We start from the raw sequence: 17,522 nt of genomic DNA, 5'->3' as shown, positions 1-17,522 counted from the left end.
CCATCGCAAGCAGGGTCACTCAGAGCATCGCGCCACCATCCATCCCCTGACTGGCCACCCTTAAGGCTTCATGATGATGATCTGTCGGGTGACGTGACGCAAAAATAGACACTACTCTGACCGAGGCTTGAACCAGGGACCTCCTCGATGGAAGGCACAGTCTCCCAGCGCGTCGCACCACCATCCATCCGCTAACCAACCTCCCGTACTTGCCAAATAAAGGATTCACGCACATACCACCTATCTCTTCTGCCAAGGCTGGCCTCGAACCAGCAACCTTCTGATCACAGATACAGAGGCTTAGCCTGTAGCACCACTCGCCACTCCTGTGTTGATGCTCTGTTTTTCGTATATATGTTTTTATTTTCCCGTACTTGCCAAATAAAGGATTCGCACACATACCACCTATCTCTTCTGCCAAGGCCGGCCTCGAACCAGCAACCTTCTGATCACAGATACAGAGGCTTAGCCTGTAGCACCACTCACCACTCCTGCGGTGGTGCTCTGTTTTTCGTATATATGTTTTTATTTTCCCGTACTTGCCAAATAAAGGATTCGCGCACATACCACCTATCTCTTCTGCCAAGGCTGGCCTCAAACCAGCAACCTTCTGATCACAGATACAGAGGCTTAGCCTGTAGCACCACTCGCCACTCCTGTGTTGATGCACTGTTTTTCGTATATATGTTTTTATTTTCCCGTACTTGCCAAATAAAGGATTCGCGCACATACCACCTATCTCTTCTGCCAAGGCCGGCCTCGAACCAGCAACCTTCTGATCACAGATACAGAGGCTTAGCCTGTAGCACCACTCGCCACTCCTGTGTTGATGCTCTGTTTTTCGTATATATGTTTTTATTTTCCCGTACTTGCCAAATAAAGGATTCGCGCACATACCAACTATCTCTTCTGCCAAGGCCGGCCTCGAACCAGCAACCTTCTGATCACAGATACAGAGACTTAGCCTGCAGCGCCACTCGCCACTTTTATGATGACGATTTGTTGGGTGACGTGACGCAAAAACAGATGCTGCTCCGTCCGAAGCTTGAACCGGGGACCTTCTCCATCGCAAGCAGGGTTACTCAGCGCATCGCGCCACCATCCATGCCCAGACTGGCCACCCTTAAGGCTTCATGATGATGATCTGTCGGGTGACGTGACGCAAAAATAGACACTACTCTGACCGAGGCTTGAACCAGGGACCTCCTCGATGGAAGGCACAGTCTCCCAGCGCGTCGCACCACCATCCACCCGCTAACCAACCACCCTTAAGGGTTTAAGATAATGATCTGCTGGGTGGCGTGACGCAATAATAGATACATGGTCTTAGTGCAACGGTGCCACCCACCCTTATTTTGCTTAAAAAGGATAAGGATGTTCTTTCCTTAACATTAGTTTCCTACAGGTGCCGTTTCAGGTAAACTAGGAGACCACGTTGGTGAGGTTCTGTACTGGCTTCTGTGGTTTAGTGGGCTTCTGGAGGTCATAGGTTCAAGCCCAGCTTTGGAATTTCTGTGCCTTGGTACGTTTGGGGGAAAAGATGAGAGTTTAATGGGTTGTGTGTTATTTTTAAGTCCTGCAGCTCTCATTCTTATTTAATAATAAGTTGCGGGGGGGGGGGCTCAGTGTGGACATCTCTCTTTTCTAACTGCATATTTTGTGGGGGCCCTTAGTGTGGCTACTTGGGGGTGCACTAAGGTAGCAGTAGTTGCTGTCAGGATGGTGGGTCTTGAATCCTGGTCCTGTGGGTGTGAGGCAATGGTGCCAACCGCTACCCTACCAAGCTGTCCCACGCCCTTGTTTCACTTCTCCCGTCCAAGTACTAACCAAGCCCGACCCTGCATAGCTTCCGAGATCAGACGAGATTGGGCGCATCCACAGTGGTATGGCCATAAGCTTACTTAGACTGTATGAATCGTGAGCTGCCTGGAATGAAGGTTGCACTCTGGATGGGCATCTTAGCAGCTGAAACTGAAATGAAAGCTTAAGACCAACTCTGCCTGAAACGTTTATTGGCTGCGACAAAAAGCAAAAAAGTCCAGTTCAAAGCGATACGCATAAAGGGGATCAAATGTTTTCCATCTAACGGGATCTATTTGGCTGGCATGTTTTGTGTGAGCCTACAGAAGCAACATTTTTTCGTATCGGTGATTTCCCATGAACATCGGCCCGTGATCTGATCGCTCCCTGCCAATGTGCGAGGGTCCGGACTGGGTCCGTACTGGGTCCGGAATGAGTGCCAGATGACTATGGAGGACACTGTGAAAGCGCTGAGCTTGCTGTACGTCTCAAGGGGCTCGTGAATGTTTCAGACACACCATGCATTTCATCACTTGTGATCCTCTTATACCAGACAGATGTCAAGAGGGTTGAGGAGAGTAGGATCCGCAGTGAAAAAGTGGGCACTTGTGTAGCACTGGGAGAGGAGAGACCTCACGCTGGGCTTGTATTCTTCGGCACACCTGGCTCAGGATGGTCTGTCCGTAAAGTGGGACGTGTATTGCGTGTGTAGTGTACTGTTGTATATTGTTTTTATACAGTATTTATTGTTCAGTGTTTGTTGTTCCACTGTTCTTTGTTATAGCTCTGCACAACAAAATGTAAATTCATTTCATGTTGTAAAAAGAGAACAAAGTGATTGACTTGCTGACGGCCTTCTCCTTCCAGACACGTGCAGACCGCTGCCTACAAGGCGTTCCAGCACGTGAAGGTGGACACACTATGCCAGCCTGAGGGCGTCGCCTCCATCGCAGTGCCAGGTGGGAGCCAATGGCCGATCAGAAGCAGCTCCTTTTGCCTATATGATTAGTAGGGGAATAAATTCAGCCACACGGTTGAAAGGGTCTATGTTTTGGTACAGTGTTTTACAAACCAGTCCTTGGCGACCCACAGACGGTCCACGTTTTTGTTCCTTCCCAACTCCCAGGGAATTGGGAGAGAGCAAAAACATGGACTGGTTGAGGGTTCCTGAGGACTGGACTGGGTTGAGCTGTACCAATGACTGTAACTGCCCTCTCCCCTCTATTCACAGCCGCCTGGTGCACCCTGAACAAAGACTGATTTGGTCCAACTTCTCCTGATGTGCTCGTCCGCAACAGGAGTCCCTGTACACCCCCCAGCACCCCACCCCACCCCCTTCAGTGACTTGTTTCAGATACATCGGTTAGGTATTTCAGGCCATGTGCGGTGGAGAGATTGCTGTCAAAGGCAAACAAATATAGATGTAGCCAATCGAAAAAACAAACCTTTCACTAGTGCTCTTCCCCCAGGCTGAGCTAAATGTTTGTGGCTGAGGTCTGGCTTTTCATGCACCAAGCCCCGACCAGTTTAAGCACAACCTATACAGACGATACTTTAAAAAAAGCAAACCATATATCAAGAACTTCTGCTGACATTCTTTAAAAGAGCTGTTGCCTCTTCAGAGCATCCTTACCGTTTTTTTTCCTCTCCAAGCTAACAAGTGGTTTGAGTGATTTCACCTGGGTAATCTCGCTTTGGAGGCCAGACTCTGTATTGCATTAGATATAGATAAGGGCTGGCTTTGGCGTGAGTTTAGCGTAGCTATCATATTTAGGTTACGAACAGAGTAGGTTTTCAATATAAGCTCATGGGAGTAAGACTGTCAATAACATCGTAGAGGATGTGGGTCTGAGCAACTAGAGGAGGCAGGACCAACCAATCAGATATCTTGGCCCCACCTCATTTACTTGCTTGGACTCACCTCCTCTCCATTCTGATTGGCTCAGCAAGAGAACCAATCATTTTTCATTCTGCCCCCAGAACATTTTCGTGTGTGTAAAACTCCAAGCACAATGAAAATCAGAGGAATTCTTTTAAGGGGATCAAGGATCAAGACCAAACTAAAGAATCCACTACTGTTTCCCTACGGTTTGTTAGCTAGTGCTTGGCTATGTTTAGCAAGTTTGTGTACTGGGCAATCTACAGACGTAACACCTAAATTCCTGCACTTGTATCTGCTGGATAATAGTGGCAGTAATTTACCTTGTTTTTGCTTTCCTTGACCTGAGTGCATGTTACTCTGGATGTTAGCTGCTGTAGAAGTAGATGTTTTCCTTAGGTGTGTTGTGTGCATTCCTCTCTTTTATAATAGTCCTAGGATTTTAGCCTGAAGTAAGAAGAATGATAATCGGCATTTATGGGCTTGTTTCAGTAAAACTGCTTTCTCTACAACAGTGTATAAAGACTTGAAGAGATGCAACTGTTTTGTCTGAAGTTTGTCTAACTCTTGAATCATGTAGATTAACGGTACTCAAAATAAAATTCTGGTTTAAAAAAATTCCAAAGATCTAGCTCTTTCACCGACTTGCACCCTGCGTCGTGGTTTTTGTCCTCATGCAGTAGCTATCAGCCATCAGAATTATGCAGTGTATGAAATGGCTGCAAACCCACCAGCTTAAATCTACTTTTCAAATCTACCAAGATTGTGGCCACAGTCAGGACACTCACTAAGTAAAGCAAATTTCTCCAGCTAAACGTTACATTCATGGGAAAAGTTTACCACCTTACCAACATTTAAAATGCTTTTATAGAGATTTTCAAGCTTTATTTGTTAAAGGGAAACTCGCCTTTAAATGTAAAAGCCAGATTGGGAAAGAAAATGTGAAAATACCATCTAAGAGCAGCAATGCCAGGAGTCCAAGCCAAACAAAGTCCACCAGGATTTGCCCAAGATAAAACTGCTCCAGTCTGGTGAGAAAACCTGCAGGTTGAGCAAAAAATTCACAGCAAGTCTCAGTCATTGCAGGGAGGTTTAAAACTTGACCAGGAGATCCATTATGGCAACAGCTGTACTCTGTCCAAATATAAATACGCCACACAGCAGGGTGATGGTGCCCCATGATGTCAGGGCCACTCTGGACAGAAGGTGGGAACAAGATGGAGATTTAATAAAGGATGCAGACTGGAAGGCTCAGTGGAACCATGGAGATGTTGGATGTGGACTGTCAGAAACCTCAGTCAAAGCTCACAGGGCCGAGCACACCGTACCTCCTTACCTTGTCATGGGAGACACTGGCACTGACTGCATGGAGAACATCAAGGAGAGGCCCACAGAGACCATGGACAGACAGGGTTATGCTTCATGCTTAGGTGTCCAGCAGCAAACAGTTATCCAAAGTCACAACAGTGGCTTCTAATCTAATACTCTACACTTTTACAGCTCGTGCTCCTTAAGTTGTCTCTTCAGATACTAGAAGTATAGTGAAGAAGAACAGTGCCACGCTTATCTTCCACAAACTATAGGTCGGTATGGGTAATGACAGGGCTTTAGCTAACGGCTATAAGTAAGTAATGTGTATGAATTTGGCTTATCTTTATGTTTATCAAAATCGGTTAGCGGATGACGCCACATGCTCCTGTTTGGGTAAATCATGAAAGCGATTTGTAAGCACTGAAGTGGCAGTGAGGAAGGGGGCAGCTCAGCAGCCACAGAGCCTTTTGAAAGAGGAGATTGTGGATTTACAAGGTACAAAAGACGTAGGTGGCATTACTTTTTTGCAGTATAAAGTCCAACACGTTTAAGTAACATAAGCATATTCCAAATTTTTGTAGATGACAAACTTTTGAGTTTAAAAATATGCCTCTCGTTAATATTTTAGGCGTACTTCTAATCTGCTTACGAAATTGTGGGCGTAAGTAAACGCCCGCTTAGTACTGAAAAGCCGGCATCCGGATAGATTGTTATGCCAATTATCTAAAGCCTTGTAATAAATCTTATTAAAAATTAAGATTTCTTCTGGACAATAGGCAGAAGTCATCTCTGGGCCCATGTCACTGCAACCAGCATCATCTCACCCGGAAATATGAAGATGAAGAAGGTACTTATGCCCCCAATGACGTTGATGTCGGGGACGAAGTCGGCAACGAGGAGAGTGGTGCCGATCCAGGCCACAGTGAGCCCCGCGTTTGCACGCTTCTCGCACGCCCAGGTGAACGGCAGGAGGTCCTGAAGTAGCGACCTAAGGGGTACAGGAGGCGGATCAAGGTACCAAGGGAAGTTCCAGACACATCACTGCAAGCAATTCACAGTTAGCATTCAGTAACACTGGAGGGTAGATTAGATCCATCCATCCATTTTCCAAACCGCTTATCCTACTGGGTCACGGGGGGTCCGGAGCCTATCCTGGAAGCAATGGGTACGAGGCAGGGAACAACCCAGGATGGGGGGCCAGCCCATCGCAGGGCACACTCGCACACCATTCACTCACACATGCACACCTACGGGCAATTTAGCAAGTCCAATTAGCCTCAGCATGAAACCGGAGTGGGTAGATTACATACAAAATATAATAGTAACATGGGGATCCCCCTCCTGCTCCAGACAGTCCACATTGTGGCTCTGAGGGCTGGGAGCGAGCAAAATCATGGACCGTTTGGAGGCTGCCGAGGACCGGGTCAAGAAACATTGGTTTAGAGGAAGTCTTGGGGTCAGAGCATAGGGTGAACCAGAATCCGGCAGCCCTGCAGCATTCTGAGATATCGGCCCGGCTAAGGGGCCCAATGGTGGCATCACACTGACAGGCCCAGGATTAGGATCAGTGACCCTCTGATCATAGGCATACAGCCCTAATCCAGAGGGACTCACCACCCTTTTGAAAGGGTGTGTATATATATATATATATAAACACACACACACATACTCAAAAGAGAGCAAAAAAGCTATCGGGCAACGATCATCACCAGGTCGTCTCCAGGATATGACATCAGGATGTCCACCGCAACATCCTCCCCGAATGTCATGTATCCAAAAATCCCTGAAACTAGAAGAGGGGCCACACAGAGACAGGAAGTAAAGCCAGGTGCCCCTGAGTGGATCAGCGTGTTAAGGGTAAAAGCACATGCAGTAGAGGAGTGGTAGATATTTCAGGCTTCCGGGCCACGCTAGGCCAGGCCACTCTCACCATTTCACTTCAGGCACAAGATGGCGGAGTGGGTGGGGTTTTGTGGCGTTAGCTGATACTGACTGACAACCTGTAAGGGAGTAGATGAACAGGCAGACGAGCATGGACCCCACAGGGATGAGGGCCCAGTGGGGGAGAGCCTTGTTCTCCAAGCCGCTGTAGATGGAGACAGTGGCCTCATGGCACTGCGAGGGGGCGTGGCAAGGGGCGCGGTCAGAATGGAGCTGAAAGCCTGCTTTTACCGTATCACATGAGCAGCTCCAGGTGACATCTGACAGTAAACACTGAACAACAAACCCCCCAGGTCACCTCAGCTCATCATACTGGCTTTTTTCCCCCCTCTCCCCAATTTCAAAACCAAATCCACAATTTTATCGCAAATTGCCACACAGGAATTCTTAAGTTGCAGACAAGCAATTAACAGGCACAGCGATGCATAGCAAGATCTTTCCTCCCCTCCTTTGACCCCAGTGCTTAAACCCTTTCCTCCAGTTCCTCCACTGCAAGCTGTTTCCCCTCTAATTTCTTGCCGGCCTGCAATAGCAGTGGCCAGTTTTTTTTTTCCACCGATGTCACTGTTGCATGACACTGAACACAACTTAAAACCCCGAGTGAGCAGCAGGAGGGTCTGCAGCTGACTGCAACTCACCTGGACACCAAGGCAGACGGTCGGCATGACAGTGTAGAGGGCCAGGAATTTACACTGAAAAGGGGGGAACACTTTGTCAATTGATATAGCGCCGTTTACAATACAGTAACTCAAAAGAGCATGACAAGAGTGTGTGGCAACCATTACTACACCGTTTACAACCCAGTTTCCAAAAAACTGTGTAAACAAAAACACTGTGTAAAATGTAAATAAGAACATATACACATATATACATACACACATACATATACACACAATTATATATTACACACACACTATAAAATTATTATTATTTCATTCATATTCGTTGGATATAAAACAAAATCCTGATAAAATATTTTTATATCACCAGCCCAAAAAGAAAGAAAGGGAGCCAGAAGAGCAAAAAAACAGAGTAAGGAGAAAAAAAACTCTGGGGGTCCAAGGTCGACTGGCTGCCCAGCCTCGTCCCCCCACCCCCAGCAATGCTAACATTATAGAATACAATCAAAATGAGCCTTGATTAATAAAAGCAGAGTGGAAGCTGTGAACAGAGTCAATTGGTGAGCCGGTTCTCCAAGCAGGTCTGTGTCTGCCAGCAGGTTTGTAGACTGCAGTCACAGTGTCACAGATCGTAAGCTGCGCCCACAGTGTCACAGATCGTAAGCTGCGCCCACAGTGTCACAGATCGTAAGCTGCGCCCACAGTGTCACAGGTCGTAAGCTGCGCCCACAGTGTCACAGGTCGTAAGCTGCGCCCACAGTGTCACAGATGGTAAGCTGCGCCCACAGTGTCACAGATGGTAAGCTGCGCCCACAGTGTCACAGGTCGTAAGCTGCGCCCACAGTGTCACAGGTCGTAAGCTGCGCCCACAGTGTCACAGGTCGTAAGCTGCGCCCACAGTGTCACAGATGGTAAGCTGCGCCCACAGTGTCACAGATGGTAAGCTGCGCCCACAGTGTCACAGGTCGTAAGCTGCGCCCACAGTGTCACAGGTCGTAAGCTGCGCCCACAGTGTCACAGGTCGTAAGCTGCGCCCACAGTGTCACAGGTCGTAAGCTGCGCCCACAGTGTCACAGGTCGTAAGCTGCGCCCACAGTGTCACAGGTCGTAAGCTGCGCCCACAGTGTCACAGGTCGTAAGCTGCGCCCACAGTGTCACAGATCGTAAGCTGCGCCCACAGTGTCACAGGTCGTAAGCTGCGCCCACAGTGTCACAGGTCGTAAGCTGAGCCCACAGTGTCACAGGTCGTAAGCTGAGCCCACAGTGTCACAGGTCGTAAGCTGCACCCACAGTGTCACAGATCGTAAGCTGCGCCCACAGTGTCACAGATGGTAAGCTGCACCCACAGTGTCACAGGTCGTAAGCTGCGCCCACAGTGTCACAGGTCGTAAGCTGCGCCCACAGTGTCACAGGTCGTAAGCTGCGCCCACAGTGTCACAGGTCGTAAGCTGCGCCCACAGTGTCACAGGTCGTAAGCTGCGCCCACAGTGTCACAGGTCGTAAGCTGCGCCCACAGTGTCACAGGTCGTAAGCTGCAGGCACAGTGTCACAGATCGTAAGCTGCGCCCACAGTGTCACAGATCGTAAGCTGCGCCCACAGTGTCACAGGTCGTAAGCTGCGCCCACAGTGTCACAGGTCGTAAGCTGCGCCCACAGTGTCACAGGTCGTAAGCTGCGCCCACAGTGTCACAGGTCGTAAGCTGCGCCCACAGTGTCACACGTCGTAAGCTGCAGGCACAGTGTCACAGATCGTAAGCTGCGCCCACAGTGTCACAGATCGTAAGCTGCGCCCACAGTGTCACAGATCGTAAGCTGCGCCCACAGTGTCACAGATCGTAAGCTGCGCCCACAGTGTCACAGATCGTAAGCTGCAGGCACAGTGTCACAGATCGTAAGCTGCGCCCACAGTGTCACAGATCGTAAGCTGCGCCCACAGTGTCACAGATCGTAAGCTGCGCCCACAGTGTCACACATTGTAAGCTGCGCCCACAGTGTCACAGATCGTAAGCTGCAGGCACAGTGTCACAGATCGTAAGCTGCAGGCACAGTGTCACAGATCGTAAGCTGCAGGCACAGTGTCACAGATCGTAAGCTGCGCCCACAGTGTCACAGATCGTAAGCTGCAGGCACAGTGTCACAGATCGTAAGCTGCGCCCACAGTGTCACAGATCGTAAGCTGCACCCACAGTGTCACAGATCGTAAGCTGCGCCCACAGTGTCACAGGTCGTAAGCTGCGCCCACAGTGTCACACATCGTAAGCTGCGCCCACAGTGTCACAGATCGTAAGCTGCACCCACAGTGTCACAGATCGTAAGCTGCACTCACAGTGTCACAGATCGTAAGCTGCATCCGCGATGTGAGGCATCAGGTCTGACTGAGACGCATACAGCCCTTTAAGAGCCACTGATCTTCTCGCTGAGACACCAAGATGAGAGTTCCGAAGGTGACATCACAGTGACAGCCGGTGGACGGACAGGCAGGAAGGACAAAGAAATGAAAGCAGTCCTAAACATAAAGACAGTTCACTCCACTGCCAGAGAGGAATGACACCAGGGACAGAATGAGCTCAGTCCATGCTCCTAGCAAACTTTCTCAGTTCAAGGTCTGGCATCTTTGATTTGCGCCAATTCAGCTAGTGGGCAGAGTGTTTGCCAACATATTCCTTTAAGGTGTCCGGCCACATCACCGGGTTATATGTGATCATCAGTGCAGTGTCTGCCTCAGACAGCAGCGGGGTGACTGGGAGGAACTCACTGTCACTGCATCCACACTGCAAACAGGATATCAACTTCAGTAGGGCGACAAAATATGTTGACGTTGAGGGAAAAAAACATTAGAGTACATGGATACATGAGCTTCTAACACTTCAATAGATGAAATAAACACAGATGGGAATGCAAATCTAAATGGAAATATAAGCAGTTATGCAGAAAAGGACACCCATTAGCAGGTAACAGGTTACTGGTTTCTCCAGAGACAGCTTTAAATCAGCATAATGAGGCTGTCATGAGCTGGGGCGCTTAACCGGAACCTAAACAAGAGTCCCGCTGCCTAGCGAGGGGGTGTCCCTTTGACACTCCACGCGCCTCTGTCATTGTCAGCACTCTCTCACATTCAGGGCGGCACCGCCAGGCCGCTGGTGCCAAACTGGCTTTCAGACTAATGAGCTGATGTGTACTTCACTGCACCGAGGAAAGCTCTCAGGAAAATCACCTCGTCTCCAAATGATACATGGCTCCTGGAATCGTTACAAAAATTCAAATCAATACCCTGAGGCCGAGCCCTTCCATCCTATAATTTCAAATGCATGTAAGTACAGGTAACATGTTTAGTGCCTGATGTAGGAGATTAGAATTATGACTAATGGACAGAGGGGCCATCTGGCACGAAGCATAACATAACCCTGCCAGCACAGATACGCTGGAGCAGGCAGCAAAGAGCCAGAGAGAATGATGGCCTTTCTGAGATGAAAAAAGCCATATTTCCACAAAGTGTGTCCAGACACCCATTGACATCTAACACACCAATGAGACGCTGTGCACCAGTCACACCCTATCGACTCATGAGGGGCCAGCGGTTACCGAAGAGATACTTCACAGACTGTATTTTTCCATCTCCCCCGTCTCCATAGTGACACAGTTTTCTATGTACAGAATGGCTGAATGTGCACTTACCGTGTCCTGCTACGAACTACCGTCACCATCAGAGGGGCAGGAGGTGAAGGAGGAGACACTAACCTGCCACCGAACTGTGGGGAGGCCGTTGGCTCCTCTCTCAGGTAGTACCTCACGACGACAGCCACGGTGAGGTACACTGCAGCCAGTGTGCCCAACACGCTGGTGGGAGAGAGAGAATGGGGGACACCCAGGGCAGAAGTAATAACCACAGCACATCATCAACAAATGGATGGCAGCAGCCGTGCAGCGTATGCCACAGCTATATGCTCTCTTCCGAAACACTCCACTGCATTCCTTCATGCAGCGTATGCCACAGCTATATGTTCTCTTCCGAAACACTCCACTGCATTCCTTCATGCAGCGTATGCCACAGCTATATGCTCTCTTCCGAAACACTCCACTGCATTCCTTCATGCAGCGTATGCCACAGCTATATGCTCTCTTCCAAAACACTCCACTGCATTCCTTCATGCAGCGTATGCCACAGCTATATGCACTCTTCCAAAACACACCTCCACTACATTCCTTCATGCAGCGTATGCCATAGCTATATGCTCTCTTCCAAAACACTCCACTGCATTCCTTCATGCAGCTTATGCCATAGCTACATGCTCTTTTCCGAAACACTCCACTGCATTCCTTCATGCAGCGTATGCCATAACTATATGCTCTCTTCCAAAACACTCCACTGCATTCCTTCATGCACCGTATGCCACAGCTATATGCTCTCTTCCAAAACACTCCACTGCATTCCTTCATGCAGCTTATGCCATAGCTACATGCTCTTTTCCGAAACACTCCACTGCATTCCTTCATGCAGCGTATGCCATAGCTATATGCTCTCTTCCGAAACACTCCACTGCATTCCTTCATGCAGCGTATGCCACAGCTATATGCTCTCTTCCGAAACACTCCACTGCATTCCTTCATGCAGCGTATGCCACAGCTATATGCTCTCTTCCGAAACACTCCACTGCATTCCTTCATGCAGCGTATGCCACAGCTATATGCTCTCTTCCAAAACACTCCACTGCATTCCTTCATGCAGCGTATGCCACAGCTATATGCACTCTTCCAAAACACACCTCCACTGCATTCCTTCATGCAGCGTATGCCATAGCTATATGCTCTCTTCCAAAACACTCCACTGCATTCCTTCATGCAGCTTATGCCATAGCTACATGCTCTTTTCCGAAACACTCCACTGCATTCCTTCATGCAGCGTATGCCATAGCTATATGCTCTCTTCCAAAACACTCCACTGCATTCCTTCATGCACCGTATGCCACAGCTATATGCTCTCTTCCAAAACACTCCACTGCATTCCTTCATGCAGCGTATGCCATAGCTATATGCTCTCTTCCAAAACACTCCACTGCATTCCTTCATGCAGCGTATGCCATAGCTATATGCTCTCTTCCGAAACACTCCACTGCATTCCTTCATGCACCGTATGCCATAGCTATATGCTCTCTTCCGAAACACTCCACTGCATTCCTTCATGCAGCGTATGCCATAGCTATATGCTCTTTTCCGAAACACTCCACTGCATTCCTTCATGCGGAGAGGGTGAGGCGACGGTCCATGTACCAGCGGTATGCCGTTTCCACCTCTGAGGATCCTCATTTCATCATGTGCAGGGAGTGGGACACTGGAGTAGGAGGGATGAGGAAGTAAAAACCAGAGGACCAAACACTGAGCCACACACACACACTCAACTCATTCATCTTCCCGACCATTTGCCATGCTAATGGAAATGATCCTAAGATAGGCCTTGGCAGGATCCAACTGTTCATACCGTCCAGACATTATATCACGGTATGGCTTCTTTTTTTTACAGTATTTCCAAAAGCAACGCTATTCATGCATTTTTAAATGTTGGCGCAAAAAATTGGTCTGTGTGTTTGTGTGAATATGCTTATATCACATTGACGGGACCAAATGTTTCCCACAATGTAATAAAACATATCTGAATGCAACAATCTAAAAACTAAAAATGTCAAAAGTCTCGTAATTTGTTTGGTTACTTATTGTTAAGGTTGCCATGTTGAGATTAGATTATCCCCCATAGAAATGAATTGAGAGTCCCCACAGATATAATTACAAACCCGTTATTTTCAGTATTTTCAAAAGCAATGTTATTCCTGCATTTTAAAATGCTGGTGCAAAAAAATTGGTCTGTGTGTGTGTGTGTGTGTGTGTGTGTGTTGGGGGGGGGGGGGTTACGGTTTCTCCACAACAAGTTTGCTGAACAAGATCATGAACGAAATTCCTTGAACCTCCCCCAGCACACTTCCACCAAAACTCGCCCTAAGTTTAAAAAAAAAAACGCACACACTGTATATGCACACATACGCACAAAAGCACACACTGTATATGCACACATACGCACAAACGCACACACTGTATATGCACACATACGCACAAACGCACACACTGTATATGCACACATACGCACAAACGCACACACTGTATAAGCACACATACGCACAAACGCACACACTGTATATGCACAAATATGCACAAACGCACACACTGTATAAGCACACATATGCACAAACGCACACACTGTATATGCACACATATGCACAAACGCACACACTGTATATGCACACATATGCACAAACGCACACACTGTATATGCACAAATATGCACAAACGCACACACTGTATATGCACAAATATGCACAAACGCACACACTGTATATGCACAAATATGCACAAACGCACACACTGTATATGCACACATATGCACAAACGCACACACTGTATATGCACAAATATGCACAAACGCACACACTGTATATACACACATATACACAAACATGGTTTAACAGAAACCCCCTGTTCTCCATTCACTCTAATGGCAATGCAATACTCCACCCCCTCCTTAAAACAAAATGGTCCAAATGGGAGGTCTGGGAGGGTAAAAGATACGCCGTGGGCAGCGGATGTGGGATTGGTGACGCATGCATGTTATTCTCGGTCTCGGATTCAGACTGGCAGTGCCAAGCTTCCCCTCGTTCCAGAACACGGGAAGGTCCACAACAGTCAGGGGAACAAGAAGAGGCCCTGGAGAGTGAGGGTGGCACCGGAGGCAGCAACTCACACTTTTCCAAGTGGTCCTGCATCACCACCAGGAAGGCCACGGAGACCATGAAGAGGCTGAAGAGGAAGCAGCCACTGCAGAGCCGGCCGGCGGCAACGGCACACAGCTGCCGCACCACACCCTGGTAGGTGCTCTGCCCACTGGCTAAGGAGGCGTGACCCAATATCACCAGGCCGCTGATCAGAAACACCAGGAACACCTGGGGGGGGGGGGGGGGAGAGGGTGGGCTGTAAAGAAAAGGGGGCAAAACAACAGGGGGGGGAGTAATGTGCGGCTTAGCGGGGGAGGATGCTGATCCTGAGATCAGTGGCTGGCAGAGTGATTTCACCACTGGGCATCTGAGTGAGGCCCTTAAGCCCTCACTGCTCTAAGGACTGAGCCAGTGTGGACATCTCACTGGAATAAAGGAAATAAAAAAAATTAAATATACTGGAAAAAAGTTAATGAGAAGCAGCAAAACTGGGAGAGCATCATTTCCATATACTGTAATTCTATATAATACACGTCCTTAAACTTACTTTACAGCAAAACATGCAAAAATAAAAAGGTTACTTTAATCTACCTTATTTATAAAAGACAGAAATTTGCAATTCATCATTAATATTGCTTCATCTTCCAGACGGAAATTTACTTCAGCAGTCAGAAAATACAGCAGACTGGCTAATTTAATGGGACTGCTTGTCGTTCCTGATTGTGCGGCATGTATAATTTTGTAACCTTCTGTAACCCTAATTCAGTCCGACGTGCCCGACCAAAACCTTTTTCCAAAGATGAATCCTGCATTTTGCGTTAAATTAACGGTAGCTCATTTCAGCTGTCGTTGGGAGGCATCGCTTGATTAAAATTACCGCACTTAACGTTACTAGGCAACACGGTACTTCCAGTATTTTCTGTGCCCCCCCCGTCCTATTTTCTGATCATTTCATTTGTGCGGAAAAGGCAGTTTTAATTCTGCAGTTCTAGCTAATCTCTAGCCAACCTCTAATCAGCTTTTCAAACTAAAAATAATTAACTGTGAATAAAATAATTATATTTGTGTTCTTGGGACAATTATTTTGCTTCTCTGCGGGGGGTTCTGCCCCCCCCCCCCTCCGTGACCTCTGAAGGTTATGACACAGCAGCTGCTGACTTCCATTTATCCAGCAGACACTTTTATCCAAAGTGACGTAAATTTTGTGAGAAAGAAATCACTCTGCTGACCCCGGGATTTGACCCAACAACCTTCCGACGACAGAAACAGCATCCTAACCAGCTGAGGCACACAATTAGACAGTACTATGCTGTGTAATTAACCCTTGTGAGCCAACTTTGATGGCTCACATGCCACCGCCGACGTTTAATGCCCATTTGAGGACGGTTTGTCTTTTCAAAAAAACCGGCCTGTAAGTCAATGTCATAACACTGCGAGTGTAGAACTTTCTTCCAGTGTTGCCTCTACAGCAATAAGGATAACGAGCGAGCCTCCTAGCTTATCCAGAACCACACGCTGGGAAGAGAAAGTTAATCCCTCTTCCACTACATCCCAAACAAATGAGGCCCTTTATTAAATACCGTCCTGGGGATTATCACACTCACTACCCAGGGGGGGAATTTAGAAATCGATGAGAAGTACATTCAGGAGCCTCTGGCTTGTACACCAAGGTCAGCGTGTTTAGGGTCAGCAGTGAGCCCCGGGGGGGGGGGGGGGGGGTTAATGATCTGTTCCCCATATATACATCTTCCCAATCTCACACGTGTGTGTCACAAATCACACAGAACGCCAAACAGCCCCCCTTAATCAACCGGCCAATGGAGCTGCTGCTTTCGCTTTAAAGGCTTAAGCCCTTTCACTCCCTGTTCATGCATCCAAGATGGGAAGGATTTATAATCAAATGCAGAAACATCTCAGCTTGTGAAACTGCCATATATGCAAAGGCACGTGTAAGCCATACATGGGATGCCTGTGAGCTAAGGTGGCACTGCAAAGAGGGTGCGGATGGTTCTGGAATCCTTGGGTCTGCTTTACCCCTTCCCTTTAATTAGCGACTTTGATGCCCCAGGTGAAATATCACTCCGTCCGCCGCCCGGTGAGACAAAGAGGGTTACGGCTCAGTAAGACGGACAGCCAGCGGCCAGCGGAGCTGAGATGTGAGACACCCACAGATGTGCCTGCCCACCCAGCTCAGTCGCCCCTTTTATTCCCCCCACAATCACACACACGGATCAGTCTGTGATGGAATGAGCCAGGCGCGATTCTAGGATGAGACCTGCTAGGCGGGCTCCCACTTTCAGTTTGAAGAAATACGGGAGGCCACGGGAGGGTCCCCCATGTAAAAATTTGCTGACTGAGGAGGGTGGGGTGGACTATAATATTTGTGCAAAATGTATAAGACAAATCACCAGACAGATTGTTTCTTTAAAATAAAATCGTGGAAATCACAATGTGAAATTAATCACTTCAGTTGTAAAGCTATAGAGTTTGTGTAAATTATTTAAAACTCGCTTCATACGTTCATTTAAAATATATTATTTAACTTTTAATGATGGTGTGATGAAAGTGAACTGAAACAAGGTTAAGGGGTTAAATATGCATTTCGAACATTAAAAAAAATCTTTCTATTCATGACCAGAAGACTATTATGTCACGTATGCTAGTTCTTTAAACCATAAAGGCGACTCTGTAAAGCACGGCTTTGCCTTCTGTGTATATTTTTGGCGACTAACAATGTCATAACTCACCATTTCCACTCCGACAGCGGCGCTGACACCGCCGGCTTTGTGGAAAGCCCGGGGGAAGTTGAGCAGCCCGGCGCCCAGCGCCGATCTCAGCATAATAAAAGCTGCTCCGGCGGAGCCCAGGCGCGGCGAGTCGGCGCGCGGCGCTGCTTCGCCCAGCAGGCTGATGCTCTACCCCGCCAGCCCTTCCATGCTCGGCCGGGCCACAAGCGAACTGCGCAGCGCCGACAGGAATCTGGGAAATCAGGGATGTCTGTCGGTTTTGCTTCAGTGAACCTTTCCTGACAGGTGGGTGGGTGGTTAGTTAGTCGGTGCCTTTCCAAACCAATGAAAACCCTCTGCCCCTATTAGAGACCCTTATAAATCCCAGGCCGCTTCCTATAAAGGCATGAGCTTTGCTTTAAGTTGCATTAGTTCGGTACCATATCAGCTGGTTTGGTACATTTTAAGCGTGGGTTTGCTTGGGTTT

General features: G+C 48.0%; 2 protein-coding genes and 1 long non-coding RNA gene across 4 annotated transcripts in view; 1 reads left to right on the top strand and 2 right to left on the bottom strand.

Annotated features, from left to right (window-relative positions):
• The window catches only part of necab2 (N-terminal EF-hand calcium binding protein 2), an 80,635-nt gene extending 76,623 nt beyond the window's left edge, over positions 1–4,012 (top strand). For both annotated transcript variants that reach the window (XM_048973584.1, XM_048973583.1), the window contains 2 exons: positions 2,668–2,759; positions 3,032–4,012. In XM_048973584.1, coding sequence (XP_048829541.1) covers positions 2,668–2,759; positions 3,032–3,060 — 121 coding nt within the window. In that variant the 3' untranslated portion in view covers positions 3,061–4,012. The remainder of the gene's footprint in view (positions 1–2,667; positions 2,760–3,031) is intronic.
• On the bottom strand, positions 2,718–6,507 carry LOC125706762 (uncharacterized). The gene is made up of 4 exons (XR_007382072.1): positions 5,815–6,507; positions 4,631–4,720; positions 4,003–4,126; positions 2,718–2,797 (listed from the first exon to the last, which is right to left on the bottom strand). It is a non-coding gene; the product is annotated as an uncharacterized LOC125706762 (long non-coding RNA).
• Positions 6,508–6,528: 21 nt separating this feature from the next.
• Positions 6,529–17,245, bottom strand: slc38a8a (solute carrier family 38 member 8a). The gene is given in 7 exon segments (XM_048973664.1): positions 6,529–6,533; positions 6,660–6,773; positions 6,991–7,105; positions 7,570–7,623; positions 11,290–11,580; positions 14,322–14,537; positions 17,057–17,245. Coding segments are annotated over 7 exon segments (984 nt in total).
• Between the last annotated feature and the right edge of the window lie 277 nt (positions 17,246–17,522).

Source organism: Brienomyrus brachyistius, chromosome 13 (assembly GCF_023856365.1).
Source record: "Brienomyrus brachyistius isolate T26 chromosome 13, BBRACH_0.4, whole genome shotgun sequence".
NCBI classification, from domain to species: domain Eukaryota; kingdom Metazoa; phylum Chordata; class Actinopteri; order Osteoglossiformes; family Mormyridae; genus Brienomyrus; species Brienomyrus brachyistius.
The sequence above is the reverse complement of the archived record's forward strand: the minus strand, read 5'-3'. Positions and strand labels throughout refer to the sequence as shown.